A 16,687-nucleotide genomic window follows, 5' to 3' on the forward strand; every position below is an offset into this window, starting at 1 on the left:
GGAGTGTGTTTTTGTTTTGCTTACCCGAGTCTCACGAGGACGGCGGGGAAGAGCGCTGGGTCAAAGCCAAGAGGAATATGTCCGTGCCGCGGGGCCGCGTTAGGATATATACATGCACGCGCTTGAATGAAGGTTTATATATGTATATATGCGTGTTTGTGCATATGTAGGTATATGCGTGCGCGTGTGTGTGCGCGCGCGCGCGCAACGCTTCCAGTCAGCCCTTAAATGAAAGCCTCCATTGCCGCCATGATAGAGGAGGGCAAAAAAACAAAAACCAGCGGCTGTCGGAGGCCCGCCTCAAACGCTGCGGGCGTCGTGACGCCATCGCGACGGAACGGCGCCTGTGCGTGCTCCTTCGCTCCCAGCTCGGCCGCCTGTGCGGTCGCCGAGGTCTTTGAGATAGGAAAAAGGGTAGAGCGGTACACAGACTGGACTTCTGGTCAAAAAGCGAACGGTAGCAAACTCAATACTGGCAGGAACGAGCTGATTTCATGCTTATAGGATCTACTTCAATAGAAACCGCCCACCCCTCAAGTCCACCTGCTGAAGCCAGGTGCAAGCACGAAGTGCAAGTAAATAAATAGGTACTTTGGAGGGAAGGTTCGCCAGAAGTGGCTTAGTCATGCTGGCCACATGATCCCGAAGCTGTAAGCCGGCTTCCTCAGCCAGTAAAGCGAGTCAGGGTCAGGGGTCCCTTTACTTTTACCTAAGCTTTAGCATAATTTGGCCCAGCCTGTTTTCTCTGTGTTTAATTCCCTTCGGGCCTCATTGTTTACTTGTCGTTGTGCCTACACTGTTGATGGTTGCTAACCGAAGATTGAATTAATTACTTTTTAATTAATAATAGGTCCACACATTCTTGAATTTACAGAGAGGCCTTGCACAAGTTACTTATCTCTCAGCATTAGTTTCTAATCAGAAACAGAATAATAACTACTTATTTCAACAAGTAAAGGAGGCCATACTGATCCATAAGAAAACAGCCAAGATCCATGGTCAGACATTACTTTTGTTAGGATCACTCAAAACGTCACAAAACAGCAAGCAAGCTTCTGAATTTTGCCTAAGTTTTCATTTGGCTGGAGGCTGAGCAATAGGGTTTGGGAGAGCTACCTAGTTGTTGAAGCTACAAAGTCTACATCCACTCAGTCTTAAAATGTAGTGTGTGTAGGCGGAGATAGCAGACTTAATACGATTAGGCTCTTAGACACTATGCTGGTTTCACATTACAGCTTGAGCTGCTGTGACAAGGAAAAAGACACATTGACTGACCCAACCCCTATTCCCATTTCTAGCCTAACCTCCAGCCTGTAATAGTGTTTCAGGGAGCAGACATAGAACTTAGGAACTGGATTTGCTAATAAATAATAATAATAATAATAATAATTTATATCTTGCCCTCCCCAGCTGAAGCCAGGCTCAGAGTGGCTAACAACAGTAAAATAGTACAGCATTCTAAAATCAATTCATTATAAAATCATTTCAAATCAAATTGATGTAATCATTGGGCTAGAGTTCTGTGAAGAAATTACCAAAGGCTGTGCCTTGGCCAAAGGCCTGGTGGAACAGCTCTGTCTTGCAGGCCCTGCGGAAAGATGCCAAGTCCCGCAAGGCCCTAGTCTCTTGTGACAGAGCGTTCCACCATATCGGAGCCCCAGCCCCAAAAGCCCTGGCTCTGGTTGAGGCCAGCCTAACCTCTCTGTGGCCCGGGACCTCCAAGTTGTTTTTGTTTGCAGACTGTAAGGTCCTCCGTGGGACATACCAGGAGAGTCAGCCCCACAGTACGAGGGTCCTAGGCCGTATAGGGCTTCAAAGGTTAAAATTACATGCTCAACCTAGGAATATGTTTTCCAAACCAGAACTGCAACCTGAATTGCTTCACTTGAAAATCTACTCCTGGTTTTCTTTCAACAGCCTAATTAAGGAGTAAGCTCTTGTTGTTCCTGAAACATTTAGGAATTAGAAACATTTGCTGGTCTACTGCAAATAATTCAGAGACCCATGAACAGAGTTCCACCCTACTTGTAAGCACTGTCAGATTCATCCCTGCCCTCAACTGCTGCCCTGGGCTTCTTTGGGAAGACTGACTGCTTTTAATTAAAGAGCTGATGTTGTAATGTTTTTATTGTAATTACTTGTATAGTTTAATTTATTTTTTATTGTTACACTCCACCCCAATTTCCACAGCAGTGCAAGATTCCAGGAGTCCAAAGCACTTACCCGGAGTTTCTGTTCCCTCCAGAAATGAGGCACAACGGAGACAGTGATGTTTTTTATGATACATGGTTTATTCATATGCACTGCTCAGACTTGCACCCCAGAGTCACTTCAGTGCTGCAAAGAACCTGAGTCTAGATGGAAAGAATCACATCCCAAGAGGGTCCTGTTCCTCTCATTGCTGCAGCCTCAGATTCCAAGAGACCCCAGACATTATGTCTGACCCCTCTCTGCAGCATAAAAGAGATTAACTTCCTCCTGCTCTACTCCACACCTCACCCCAGCCTGCAAAAGTGACTTACCTCTTTGCCCACTACAATGCTGCCCTTCCCTCCTGAACTGCTGGCCTTTTGTCTCTGCTAACTGTCTCCTAATGGGTTAATGGCTAGACCAACATCAGTCTGTTTGGCACAGTTTAGTCAAACCATGATGAATTAAAACTTTACTGAATTTAAGAATATGGGCGACTTGCACCCACAAACACTGGTACCACAAACCTATAACTATAGTGTTTATTTCTATTGGTGTTTATTGTTTAATGATTTTTTTCCCCTAGCTGTTCTTATTTTTATCCAAAAGCCGCCTTGAGTCCCTTTCAGGGAAAAAGGCAAAGTATTATTATTAACAACAACAACAACAATATACTGAATAAGTAATAAATATCACAGCTGTTTTAAGTATATAACATGGAACTACACTGTAGGCTTACTACAATCCGTACTCTGCTACAGATCCTCACCCACTCACCCGAAAAAAACCCTTGCAATAAACTATGAAGTTGGTTACTAGTACTCGGTTTCTAATAGTTGCACGAAAGTTAGAAACCCAATGAGAGCACTATTTGAGAAGTCCAAGCAGAAAACTCATTTGAGATATGGAACATGAAGCTTGCGTTGGCACTACTATTTTAAAATAATAATTTAAAAAAACACCTCGAAATGAAACATAAAAGTTAGAATGACAAAGAGCTACTCCCTTTCCTGACACCTTTCATTTTGAGGAGGCCTTCCTAACCATAAACGCAGGAACATGTCGGGGTTGCTCTACAAATTTCTCGCGGCGGTTCCTTAGGTGGCGATTTGGGGAACTCTTTGCTTAACGCGAGCCCGGAAGTTCTCTACACTAAGGCTGAGGAGGGGCACTCTATATTCTTTTATTTATCGCTGCGATAGCCGTGCCTTCAGAGCCGGGATGCGAAACGTCATCACGCAAGCGCTGGCGCACTTGGTGGCGTCGGGACGGACCCTACCTCCCCATTGGCGCATTGCCAGGGGTAAGGGGCGGGGACACGGTGACGAAGGAAGGGTGGGCGGGGACTTGCGTCAGCTGCTGAGTGACCCGAACCGGATTTGATCCCATTCCCTTACAGCCTTCCAAGGAGCTCGGCCCGAGCGGACGACTTGCCTTGCCTATATTGTCCGCTTTCTCCTCCGCTCGCTCTCACCATGGCGCTCAGCGATGACGACGTCAAGAAGCAGGTACTGTGGGTGGAGGGCCCTGAGGAGAGACCCTCCTTATCAACCCCATCCGGCCTCTCCCTTCCCTCGCGGCCCTGTGCCCCCTTGGCCGGGCTGTCATGTGACGCGCGTCCTTTTCTCTAAGCTGTGGAAAAGGGAATTCAGCGGTTGAAATGATTGCGGGGGGGGGGGACTTCCAGGGAAACACCTTTTGCATCCTGAAATACACTTTGCACCCTGAGAGTCTGAAGAGCTGCTTTGTGGCTGGGTTGAGAGAATGTGTTAGGGACCTGGGTTTTGCTTTGCTTTTCTGTTCTCAAATAATTGCATCTTGTTTCCTTATGGTTAAATGTTCTTTGGATACCGCCCTTCTAAGAGCTGTATCTTAGGCAGTGAAACACTGGTTGGACGCGCTTTCCTTGGAGGTTTTTAAGCAGAGGTCGGATGGCCCTCTGTCATGTATGACCTCGTTGAGGTTCCTGTATTGCAGGGGGGTTGGACTCGGTGACCTGCAAGTCCCTTCCAACTCTACAATTCTGTGATTTTTAAGGGTAACGGGTTGCTTGATTTTTTTTTTCTTCAAAAAACCCCCAAAGGTTTAATAGCGAGCCACTGTGGTGTAGTGTGCTTGGCCTGTGACCTGGGCTCAAATCCTCACTCAGGCATGAAGCTCGTCACGGCCTAACCTACCCTCCTGGGGATGTTAAAAGGATGTTAAAAGGACAAAATTAGGAGGAGAGAGTCAGGTGTTCCACCTTGAGCTTCTTGGAGGAGAAGGTGGTATACAACGGTAATCAATAAAACAATAACTGTATGGCTTCGTCCTATGTATGCTCAGTTTCGGTGTAAACCCTACCCTACTCCTAAATCCCACTGGGCTCAGTCCACCTTGACTTTCTTCTGAATCAACATGCATAGGCTGAAGCTGTAGAAGTGTACATGCATGACACTTTCAACACAATCCTTGCGAGGTTTTTTCAGAAGCAAGCTTCACTGTGTTCAATGAGACATCCTCCTAAACACCTTTTTGAATATCTGTCGTGTTATTTATGTGCACAGGAAAATAGTTAATGCGCTATAAAAAGGGGAAGAGCTCCACTTTATAATCCAGTACCCCTGGCAGTAAGTGACCAGAGCAGGAAAGTCCTTTTGTACATTTACTTGGTAGTAAATTCCCACTTAGTTCATTGGGGTTTCTTCTCAAGTAAATTTGCATGAGGTTGGGCAGAATACCTGTTGAATTTGGGACTTCCAAGTAAATATGGTTACTACTGTGCTGCAATGGGATTTAACCTTGAAGCTGAAATTCATGTGTGTATTTTTTGTTGAGGGGGGCATGAGGTAAGAAGAAAACTTGTTACATTAGAAATGTTCACCACCTCATATGCAAGATTACATGGTTGTGTTCTCAATGAATAAACGTGAAAAGTTATCCCCTCCCCAGTTCTTTGTGCCCAAACAGGAACACACTGTTGCACACATTTTGAGGTTTTTGAGATGTACTGAGAAGGTGCGGAAAGCTACTTTTTATTACCATGGTTATGGTTATAGCAGCATCATGTCCTACCTTGTCCTTGAGAATGTGTCCTTGAACTGAAGTGTTTGCAGTAAAAATGACTAAGTATATCTCAAGCAGTAGATAGATGGGAAATGTTTGCTGTTCACAAACAGCAAACATTTGTACCCAAATGTTTGTACCCATTCCTATCTTCCTTTTTTTCCATATTCACAACTATCAATACATAGTGTTATTACCAGTGTAAGATTAATGGTTTGTTCATGGATAGGTTAGAAATGAGTGAGGATTTGCTGTGTAGTAGAAGATGCTCAATGTGGGGTTGCAAAATCATTTGTAAAGTAAAACTTGGCTGAGTTTGAGGGGAGGGTGACTATTGGGTGGAAAAGTTGGATATAAATGGATTTAGACAGGAAGCTAAAGTGTCTTACTATTGAATTAGAAACAATAAAGGAAAGACAAATATTTGTATTTTAGCTATTTTTTAAATGGGCTTTGAGAGAGTCCAGCTAGAACCAATTTGTAGCCAAGGGTTCTTGCGGCATTAATGATAGACCTTGGGTGCTCACAAGCCATAATATGGTGCCACTGCTACTTGTTACTTGCACTTGTATACCAAGGGGCACTAAAAACGGGATAGAAACCTTTCTTTAAAAGACAAGCTTGCTTTGAAGTGTGACTGCTCAGCCATTGACCACAAAGACATATAAATTCTCTGCTTATACTGCTTACTTCTGGACTAGATGCCTATCAGTAAGACGTGTTTTATCCCAACATAATGGTTTGATTGTAAACAGAGGATATCTTTTGGAACTATTTTGTAAGAGGGCAGAGGAATGTTTCATCTTCAGACTAGGAAACTAGAAACTGGAAAAGCCCATTATTAAGACTCACATTAACTGATGAAAATAGGAAGTTCTGGTCCCAGCAACTGAACCTTTGGAGCATGTGGAACTTTGGGATTTGTAACATTTAACTCTAAGTGGTTCATTGTGGCTTTTTTAATACCAAATACCACTTTGAGGGCTTCTGCAGAAAATTAATAATATTGATCTTCAGGATATATATATATATATATATATATATATATGAAAATAGCAACAACACTCAGTTAAAATAGTCATTTTCCTGAAGGAACATTTGCACAATGGAATTTTTTGATATACAGTGCATGTGATTTGGCTGTCCTTTAGAGCTTGTCCTGTTGACTGTAAATAGTGTCCTTCCTAGTAGAACTGCCCTGGGCTAGGTTTGGGATGGAATATTGTGCTGAACTCTGCATAGATCCAGCCAGTGCTGGTAAAACATTGTCCCTTCACAGCTGACAGGCAGAGTACATAAGTTTTACTTAGTGTTTAACATCCATGAGCTGAGCCTTTCTTCACATAAGTGACCACTGTATGCTTCTTACTGTTATTGAGAGGTTTAACTTTGGGAGCAGGTCAATTTTTTGTTTGAGCCCAGATACCAGTATCTCAGGAAAAGAGCTTTCCCATCACCTGATCTTCCAGCCAGAGATGTTGGATATCGGGACTTCTCCAATGCCAGGAAAAAGACCATAGCTCAGTGGTCATTGTATCAGCACTGCAGACATACAGAAGTTTACAAACAGTGTTCAAAACTCCCATTGTTCTATACACATTTTGTGACACGGAAGTTCATGAGCACAAACAGTTTCTGAGCTCTGGGTTCAGTACTGTGCCAAAGATTTCAGATTAAAACTGCAGTGTGGAAGGAGAGGAGGACCTTTTTCTGCCTCTCCACTTCCACTTCCTCACTCCGAAGACTGGAGAAGGGACTCTCTTATGAATATTAGTGGGGTGGGCAGGGGAAGGACTAGACCTTGAGACAGCATTTTAGCTACAGTTCATTCATTTTCAGCTTTGTACTCTCGTTATAAAAAAAGCACACCTAGAATTTCCGTTATTGCACCCATACCCTAGGTTTAAGGTGCCATTTAGCTCCAAGCTTTCATATCTCAGTTTCTAACACTGTTTACAAATTATATGCTCTGCCACTGAGCTATGGTCTATTGCCTGGCATTGCACACCCAGGATGAAAATTGAATATTATCCTACACATTTGGTAAAACTGCTTAACATCTTGAAGTAGAAATCCTCTGGTCCCCTGGAAGTAGAGTGATATTATGAAGTCTTCATAATACTAGAGCTCTGGGCCAGCTAATGGAGCTGAATGTTGGAAGATTGAGGGAAGAGAAAATAAAGCACGTGCTTCATAAGAGCTTGAATATTTGTCCATGAGCACAATCTCCCATACTGTACTTATGAAATCCAAGCTTCAAAAAGATTTGCATTTAAAGTTGTCTAGTTCTTTGCTTTCACTAATCTAGATGCAGTTAATAAATGAAGGATTACATTTTTGTATTAATTGTATTCTTAATAGGAGGAGTAAAATAGGTTAAAGGGCTACTTTTGGTTTGGGTTGTAGTGGCTGTCCTCTCATCTGATTATTTGAAAGATTTCCCCCCAAAAGGGAATAATTTGTGGGCAAAAACCACCACATGTATATTAGAGAACCAAGAAAATTGCATTCCCACCAGCAGAGTTTGGATGTATTGTGGTTAATTTTATTAAGTCTCTCAAAAGTGACATTGATCGGAGGGAGGGGAGGACTCGCACCTTCTATACAACATGGTATCCTTTTATTGACTGTGTTAGGACATTTGAACGTGGTATTCACCCTTCATTGAAACATGAAGTCCTTTATTTGACGGCCTACACTGGAACATTTAAGATCACAACTATCAGCTGATATTTTTCTTTCTTTCCCAAACAACTGTTAAGCTCTGTATTCCGTATGTGGGTATGTTCTGTTAACTGAAACTAATTCAATTTTTTAAAAAAACAAGCTTGAATATTTGGAAGCTTATTTTTCAGTCTTGGTGGCAAAAAAACCCACTTGTAACACATAGGTTACAACACATGGGTGTTGAAAAGCAAAAATGTTCCTGCAGGCTTTCATGGAAAATATAACTCTCCTTTCTGTTACAGATCAAGCACATGATGGCTTTCATTGAACAGGAAGCCAACGAGAAGGCAGAAGAAATAGATGCTAAGGTAAACAAAAAGTATTTGTATCTTTCCTGCACGTGGAACTTCCATAAAAGATGTTGGCTTCTTCAGATAACTAAAAGCTCATTTGTGGCAAACAATGTTTGCCAGTCCTCCTCCTGAAATGTCTCAATGAGCCCTATGTGTGGATGCACAAAACTTTTTAACACAGCATCACCAACAAACAAGGTGAGAGGTTATGGTTGGTGTCTAAAGTGAACATAAAGCATGATCTGTGCATCTGTACTTGATGTAAATCCCACTGAATTCAGTGGTGCTTCCTCCCAGGTAAGAGTGCATAGGATTGCAGCCTAACATTCCTCTCTAGTTTAGTAGTCTTGAATACAGAAATCAGTTTTCATGTATACATACTCTAGCAGTTAGAATTTAGTAAAAGTTTTAAAAGGGAACGGAAGTGTAGGATGCTGGGACCAAATGAAGTTTCAGTTGCTAGTGAAGACATTCATTAGCTATGAGAGCAATAGATTTTTCCAAGATGCCCCCATGTATAAGATGCCCCCTATTTTGGTGGACTCTGATTTAAGAAAATAGGGGGAGATCTATCTATGTAAAAGACACCCCCAAATTTTGGACATTATGTTTTAGGAAAGAAACCTAGGCTTATACATGGAAAAACACAGTAATTGGATTTTGCATGTTTTGCAAAACACCCTATTTTAGTAGAAAAAGCAGCATATATCCCAGATGGAGTCTTATTCTTCCTAACAGGCTGAAGAAGAATTCAACATTGAGAAAGGTCGTCTTGTTCAGACACAGAGACTGAAAATAATGGAATACTATGAAAAGAAAGAAAAACAAATTGAACAGCAGAAGAAAATGTAAGTAGTCTGCTGTGACCTTTAACTTATTCTTGGTTGCAAGTAGCCAACATGGTATATAGTCCAACCAGAACTAGAAGAGAGGTAATTCCGCAGACAACATGTCATTTCCTGAGGGAAGCAATGAGACCCTGAAGTTCTCCCCTCCTTAAATAAATAAATAAAATCCTGAAGGAAGAGTATGATGTGTTGATGAAAAGTACCTCTGTTCCAGCCACCTTAATTTCTGCACCCACTTGTGTCCCATCAAAATGAATTGCAGTCATGGTCCTGCTCACTGGTAAATTGTAATAAAAATGCAGTAAGTAGTGGTCTTTAATGTAAGAAACAATGTCACTCCATATAAAGTGATCTCAGATAAATAGCTGCATATTGCTGTTTAAGCAGAGATTTGTGTGTGATCATCTGAGTAAGTCTTGGTGGTGGGTTAAAGAGATTCCAGAAGTGGACTGACATTAGAGTTGGGGAAAGGGTGTTTACAAAGAGCTTTACTTTGGGCCTGTCTGGATCCAAAATGGGGTATGCTGAGGGGAGTGTGTAATAAATGACTGCTGGTTAGACTGTCTGAAGCTTATGGCACTCAGTTCTGTTTTTCCATCTGACTTGCAGTCAGATGTCCAACCTGATGAATCAGGCAAGGCTGAAGGTTCTCAAAGCAAGGGATGATCTGATTGCCGTAAGTACATACTTCCCTTTATAAAAGATTGAGGATTCTTGCCATTTGTCTGACTCACAACTGGTGTCTTAAAAAAACAAAACTTTCAGGTTTCACACTTGGGGGCCTATTTGATGTAGAAAATGCTTGGGTTTGGAACTTGTATGTTGTTGTAGGTCCATATATACTATAGATGGAAGGTAATACTGATCTTACTTTCTGCTATACTGGAGAATAAATAAGAAGTAAAGGATGCATCCTGCTTATTCTCTGCTTTCAGCCTGTTCATTGCTCCCCCCGCCCCCCAGCTAGCATTTAACTCTTGCACAATACAACAGTGTGGGGAAAGAGAAAGTAATTGTACTCAGTGGCATGTTAATGGGGAGGAATTCCTCCTAAAATGGTAGAATGGGTGAGCCTGTTCTAGTTCTTAAGGTTGCACTACTTCAGGTGAGGGCTTGTGTGAGTTAATGGTCCTCTGTACAGAGCAACTTCCTGAATACAGAAAATTAGCAAGTCAGGGGAAAGTTTCCATATTTTCTCCTGATGCATTAGTATTGTTTTTGCTGGATTCTGATTTTGTTTGATGTTTAATAAGGAACACTTCCAGTATTGCCTTCTTGCCTAATTCTGTTTTTAACAGGCATGACTGTATAAAACATAGTTACAAAACATTCCCATTCTTTCTGCTGGTTATTTGGGTTAGAAATACATTGGCTTAAATTAAAAATGAGCTGGAGGGCTACAGTTAATGTGTGTGTCACCACAAAATGCCTTTTGCTCACTCCACTGTTAGGGGAGAGTGATATAATGATACTCCATAAACAGAGCTTACTGCAGTAGAAATGTCATTGTTTAATTCCTGTTTCCCTTAACAACTCAGAATACCGTATCACTTTTTAGAGAGAAATTTGTCCCTTTTGCAGTTTGACTCTAAGAACTGATTCTGGCAGAATATGCTAACACTTACTGTACTTGTAGAGAAGGCTGAAGGGAAAAGGCTAAGAAACATGAATTCTTTCACAATCAACTCAAACAGCTCAGTCACATGCTTGTGGTGCATGAAATGCTCCAACTTCCTCTTTATATCATAACTTTATATTTGTACTAGATAAGTGACCAGGGTTGGAAGGAAATTTCAGGAATTCAGTCAAAAATGAAAAACTATAATATAGTGTTGAACTGTAGTATGACTGAATAACAGAACCCAGAACGGGGCAGGCTTGGTTCTGTAGAATAAAGTAAATTGACTGCAGTCTGGGAAATATTACAATGGAAGGGAGCCTTATTCAAAATACTGGTATTATTAGGTGCAGACCTAGACCTCCCCCACCCGCACCCCGCATGGTGTCCTCAAATGTCCCCTTTTGCTTGCTTCTGTATATGTGGGTGCTGCTCACTTATAGCGGGAAAATAAATCACTATACTTGGGGACAAGATTTTTGTGCGGAATTACTTTTCCTCCACCCATGGCAGTGTGGCCTGGTCTCTGTCAGGTTTCTGCATATGCATGTTGGACCAACGGTTGCACAGTCCTTTAGTCTTTCTATGAATCATAATGGTCATTTCACTAGTGACTATATAAAATGGCCCTGTTACAAGTTAAATGTTCACAGTGGTAGTAAAACTTAATTTTTCCACTCCAGATTATGTTTAAAGGATTGTCTCTGGAAAGGCTATTTGTTGCTTGTGTTCTTAAAGCTGAGGGGTGTATCAATTACAATTAAATGCCTTAACTGAGCCTTTGCATTGGGAACTGGGGTTGGGGCAGAGGGAGTCTGCCTGAGGTTTAGTGTTTGACTGAAGGACATGGTGTGATCTTTTCTATCCACATTTTCCTCTCGTCGTAGGATTTGCTGAATGATGCCAAGCAGAGACTGGCTAAAGTAGTAAAGGATACTGGCAGGTACCAGAGTCTGTTGGATGGATTAGTTCTACAGGTAAACATATTCCATGCTTCCTACGGACACTTCCCTGTAAAATAGCTTGCATCTTTATGGTCCCCTTTTAGTTGTGGATATAGACCTCTTAAATCCACACTATCAACTCTCCTTTGTATGTCTTAGAATGTTTCCCAGTTAAATTCCCCACCTCTGGTTTCTCTAAGCTTGAGACAGCACTCCAACATGTATATAGTATGTAATCTACTAACTCCAATGCAACATGAAATGGTCAAGTTCTTATCTTCGCTAAAATTTCTACCTTTGCCATTTGTCTCCCTAAATGTGCTTGTATCCCTTAAGTTCAGCAGACAAAGACCACCTCCATTTCTCCATTCAGAATGTTAAACTGCTAAAGCAGAACTTTTTACATTTTGGGCCTTCAAGTCTGGAAGCTGTTACCCAGAGAGGCCTATCCAACCCATGTTTTGTATTCCTTTTTGGCAAACCTTCCGCATTACGCTAATTAAGTACAGTATTGTGTGAATTTAAATTAAATATGTTTTAATTGTCCTGGGGTTTGTAAAGGTGTTCATTAAACTTAAAGGATTTGTCAACTTGGATTGTATAAATTTTGCAAGCCACATTAAGCTCTTGTTCTATTTTTAAAAGGGGTTTTATCAGTTACTTGAGCCTTCAATGACTGTCCGATGCCGGAAACAGGATCTTCAATTGGTTAAGGTAAGTTGTGTTTTTTTTACTAAATGGTCATAAAGTAGTGTCTGGTGGCTGATAAGCTCCTTGGTGTAAAGGTAAAAGGTAAAGGTAAAGGTACCCCTGCCCGTACGGGCCAGTCTTGACAGACTCTGGGGTTGTGCGCCCATCTCACTCAAGAGGCCAGGGGCCAGCGCTGTCCGGAGACACTTCCGGGTCACGTGGCCAGCGTGACAAAGCTGCATCTGGTGAGCCAGAGCTGCACACGGAAACGCCGTTTACCTTCCCGCTGGTAAGCGGTCCCTATTTATCTACTTGCACCCGGAGGTGCTTTCGAACTGCTAGGTTGGCAGGCGCTGGGACCGAGCAGCGGGAGCGCACCCCGCCACAGGGATTCGAACCGCCGACCTTTCGATCGGCAAGTCCTAGGCGCTGAGGCTTTAACCCACAGCCACACAATAAATGTATAGTTAAAGTAGCAGGGGGGTGGGGACAGAAACCAAATTTGATCAGAGACGTGGCATGATGTAGATGTGTTATCCCATACAGTTTTCCTGGTCTAAATAACTATTTTCCCTTCCCTACCTCTTTGGCTCTGCCACTGAGCTGTCACCCCTCCCTCTATGCACATCCAGTTTGTGCAGGGCCCTTGTCAACAACAGATGTATGCAATTTATCGGCATTGTTCTGCAAACTGAATGGCACATCCTCAAGGAAGTGCCTGAATTGCACATGGAAAGCTGCCTTTCATGTGCTGAATGAAACCACCTTGGTCCATCTAGCTCAGTTCCAATTCATTAGACTCGCAGTGAAACAACATGAGTTCTTCAATTGAAATCTGAATGTAATCCCATAAGGGACAAATCAGAGCTTGTGTTCTACCAGTGATAGGCTTGCCATATTTCAAAATTCATGACACCCACAAAGTTGTTGAGCCCATTTCAAAAACCCATCAAAATTGTTGAGCTTTTAATCTTTTGGAGCTGTTTCCACTGCTTTTTCAATCACCTTGCCATACATCCAGGTTTCCCCTGATATTTTACCAATTCAGCAAAATTCCCCTGATGTCATTTTTACACCCGAAAACCAGGACACGACAGGAATTTTCCTGAAGTATGGAAAGTCTAACCAATGACCTGTGAGGGGCACGAATTCTAATGCAACCTGAGAGGCTAATGAAGTGGTGGTATTATTTTGGGACTGTAAATGGAATTGAGCAAATTTTTATTTTCCTTTGTGAACATATAACATATATGTCCATATAAATCCTTTTTCAGGCTGCTGTCCAGAAGAGCATCCCAGTCTACAAAGCTACCACTAAAAAAGAAGTTGATATTCATATTGACCAAGAATCATTTCTCCCTGACGACATGTAAGAAAGATACATAACTGAAAAGGGGTTATTGGTACTACATAACATGGTAGAGGCAGAGTGTTATACATAGAACTTTCATGTGGACAGCAGGGGTTAAAAATATAATAACTTTCTAACATCTAACGGTATACAGTGGACCCTCCAGATACAAACTTAATTTGTTCCGGGGGTCCTTATGTACCCCGAAAAGTCCACATGTGTGTGGCGCGATAGAGCGCTTCTGCAATGCACGCGCGGTGAAACGCGGAAGTATACACATCCGGGTTTACCACGTTCACAACTGAAAGTTACGTTACCCGAAGGTAATGTAACCCAAGAGTCTACTGTATAATGGAAATTAGCACTGTCACATGCTCAATAACATATCCAATATATCATAAACCTTTCACATACACCCAGAAAACAGCAGATCATCCAGTTGTAGCTCCAAAAGGGATGGAATTTGATATTTCCTCAAATGCCCCTAGCTACAACTGTCAAAGATCATTGTAAAACATGCAGATTCATTAAAACCTTTCCTTACAAGTGAAAATTGTGAGGGAAATATTTACCATGCTCTGATTTAACTTTGGTACGGACACCCATGCTCAAACACAATTAGTTAGCTAGTGACTCAAGGGCCACATCCGTCCTCCCAAAGCAATTTTATTTGGCCCACTGGTGTTCCACTAAAATGTAATCAGGGCGCAGCACACATTTTGCTTCATTACCTGTTTTAAGTAAAAATAGCAATGAATTTTGTGTGTGCGTTTCGCACAGTAATTGTATTGTGTCATGTATAGCCTGAAAAGGCAATGAACTGCTGTCAGCAGAGGATCTTGCAGAAAGCAATTCGTTTTTTAGCCAATCCTGTTGATGACTTGGAACTGCCTGATTACACACAGTCAAACCTATCAAGCGTTTACTCTTAGACGATGCTAAAATTTATTAAAGATTATGATCCTCTTATTCTCCAGATTTGTCTCTGCACAGTGATTCCAAAAAAACAGAAATGGCTATTCTTGCCCGAGCATGTACAGAAAAAGATCCTAACATTTTAAAAGGACTATGAAGACACACTATGTAGGGGCACATGTTGTTGGATTGAATAAATTACAGTTGCATTGAAATGTAAGGGTTGGGTAGGTGACACTGATTCATCCCTCTGGCACATGACTTAAAACAGTAGTTTTGTTGGTTTTGTTTCATTCAATCAGACATTGTTTATCTTGTTTGTGTCTTCTAGAGCTGGAGGTGTTGAAATCTATAACAGTGACAATAAAATCAAGGTTTCCAATACTCTGGAAAGCCGGCTGGATCTAATCGCCCAGCAAGTAAGCCTGAGAAAAATCTTCCATTTTCTCTCCCGCCCACCATCCTTGAACTCTCGATTTCTTCCAATCTTAATATCCTTGGCAAATGATTTGCACACCACTAATTATTTTGATGTGTATCCCATCTTTCAATCCAATGATCCTCAAGGCATCTTACAGTAGTCCCAAGCCCCACACAACTCAGCAGCCTGTAAGCTCCAGGCTGATGCATGGGGGCCTCCCTTCACTTCTGCAGTCCTGGAGCAACTGGTAGTTGAAGATTTCTGGCAGTGAGAGGGGAAGCAAGTTCCCTGCTCTTTCTCTCTGGCCATTCATTGATGCCACATCTTTGCCATCATGTTCTACCTGGAAGGCAGGGACTACAGTGTCCCAGTGGCCCCCTGGCCAATAACGAAGGTCAGAATGTTTCCTTTTAGTTTTTCAGTCCCAGTGCAGCCCATAGTGGCTACAGGTGCTTGCTCTGAGATCATAGACTCAGTCTGATGGTGCCAGTCCTCATCACCAGCATTTTGTTGAAGGAGAGGATCGTGCATCATGCGGAAGGGACTGCTTCCATTAGTATTGTGCAGTCTTGCACAGTTTGTGTGATGTGTCCCTCCAGCCCTTTATCTTGCCACCTCAGGGCTGATGCCTGTGCCTGCAATATCAAACAAGGTGCTTGGTGCATGTTGCATCCCTGTTCTTCTCTGTCATCACCAGACACATTGTAACTGCTTCTCTTTTTTTTTTTCTTCAACAGATGATGCCAGACATTCGAACGGCACTTTTTGGTGCCAACAGCAATAGGAAGTTCATGGACTAAATTTCTTCAAGTAACAGTGGAAATTATTCCACTGCCATAGTGAAGGGAATGCTGGAGCATCCCTAATAAACCAACACCCCTCTTAAAATGTAATACTCAGTGCTATATTGTGTTGCCCTGTGTATGTTCTTTGGTTAAGTTATACTTCTTCTTCTTTTGCATACCTGCTATGCTTAGCCTGACTTGAAGAGAGGCTGGAAGACCTCTGTCCACAGAACAGTGGTATGTAAAACAGAAACTGAGACGTTAAGGTCCCTTGAGACAGATTCCTTGGGGGTCGGTCTCTGCTTTGACTACTTCCCTCAAAGCATGTCGCCAACCTGTGTTGTTTATCCATGGTTTCCTTATTTAAAAGCTGTTTGATATTATGTTAAATAGGGGGCATATGTTTCTTTTGAGGGCCACTGTAACTTATGCTAATTTGATCAACCCCAGATTCTTGTTCTGTATATGTGGTTTCAAAAACTATATATATATATATGTATACACACACTTGACTTGTACACATGCACAGCCTATACATCATTAAAATAAAAAGGTGTGTGAAACTTGTTGTTTTTCCTTTGCTTCTGCCCCCAGAGGAATAAGTCTGTATGGGGTCATCAAGCAACCATGTTACTGAGCTTTACAGCAACACCTTCCCTCCATGTAGTTTCAGTTAGGGAGTGTAAAAAAAAAAAAGAACTGAGAATCAATGGTACCGTTCATCAGAAGGGAGTTTTAGACTAAAATTTAGTTCACTATAAAGTTGGAAGCTTCAAGATTGGTATTGGGGAAATAAACTATGCAAACTGTAAGCAATCTGATTTATTAAGAGACAAGCTGCTTTTTAAGGTCAGAAGCAG

At 42.0% G+C, this 16,687-nt stretch overlaps 3 protein-coding genes across 4 annotated transcripts in view; 1 reads left to right on the forward strand and 2 right to left on the reverse strand.

Annotated features, from left to right (window-relative positions):
* BCL2L13 (BCL2 like 13) overlaps nucleotides 1-376 on the reverse strand; it is a 34,705-nt gene extending 34,329 nt beyond the window's left edge. The window contains exon 1 of one of the 2 annotated variants that reach the window (XR_014555631.1): nucleotides 25-272. The gene's annotated coding sequence lies outside the window, so the exon portion shown is untranslated. Of the gene's footprint in view, nucleotides 1-24 lie in introns of both variants that reach the window. The other variant, XM_083700668.1, reaches the window with a different exon arrangement.
* The window catches only part of LOC310826186 (tigger transposable element-derived protein 1-like), a 1,677,490-nt gene that overhangs the window by 856,764 nt on the left and 804,039 nt on the right, over nucleotides 1-16,687 (reverse strand). The window lies entirely within an intron of this gene.
* On the forward strand, nucleotides 3,539-16,390 carry ATP6V1E1 (ATPase H+ transporting V1 subunit E1). The gene is made up of 9 exons (XM_083700968.1): nucleotides 3,539-3,698; nucleotides 8,205-8,270; nucleotides 8,994-9,103; nucleotides 9,713-9,779; nucleotides 11,609-11,698; nucleotides 12,311-12,379; nucleotides 13,630-13,724; nucleotides 14,953-15,040; nucleotides 15,780-16,390. Exons 1-9 carry the CDS (start codon nucleotides 3,666-3,668, stop codon nucleotides 15,840-15,842), a joined length of 681 nt encoding a protein of 226 aa, XP_083557094.1. The 5' UTR covers nucleotides 3,539-3,665; the 3' UTR covers nucleotides 15,843-16,390.

The sequence above is a fragment of the Podarcis gaigeae genome (assembly GCF_964106915.1).
Source record: "Podarcis gaigeae genome assembly, chromosome: 10".
In the NCBI taxonomy this organism is placed as follows: Eukaryota; Metazoa; Chordata; class Lepidosauria; order Squamata; family Lacertidae; genus Podarcis; species Podarcis gaigeae.

Coding starts and splice junctions, on each gene's coding strand:
- ATP6V1E1 (XM_083700968.1), top strand. CDS start 3,666: ATGGCGCTCAGCGATGACGACGTCAAGAAGCAG. Junction 9,104..9,712: donor ATTGAACAGCAGAAGAAAAT/GTAAGTAGTCTG, acceptor TCTGACTTGCAG/TCAGATGTCCAACCTGATGA. Junction 12,380..13,629: donor AGGATCTTCAATTGGTTAAG/GTAAGTTGTGTT, acceptor ATCCTTTTTCAG/GCTGCTGTCCAGAAGAGCAT.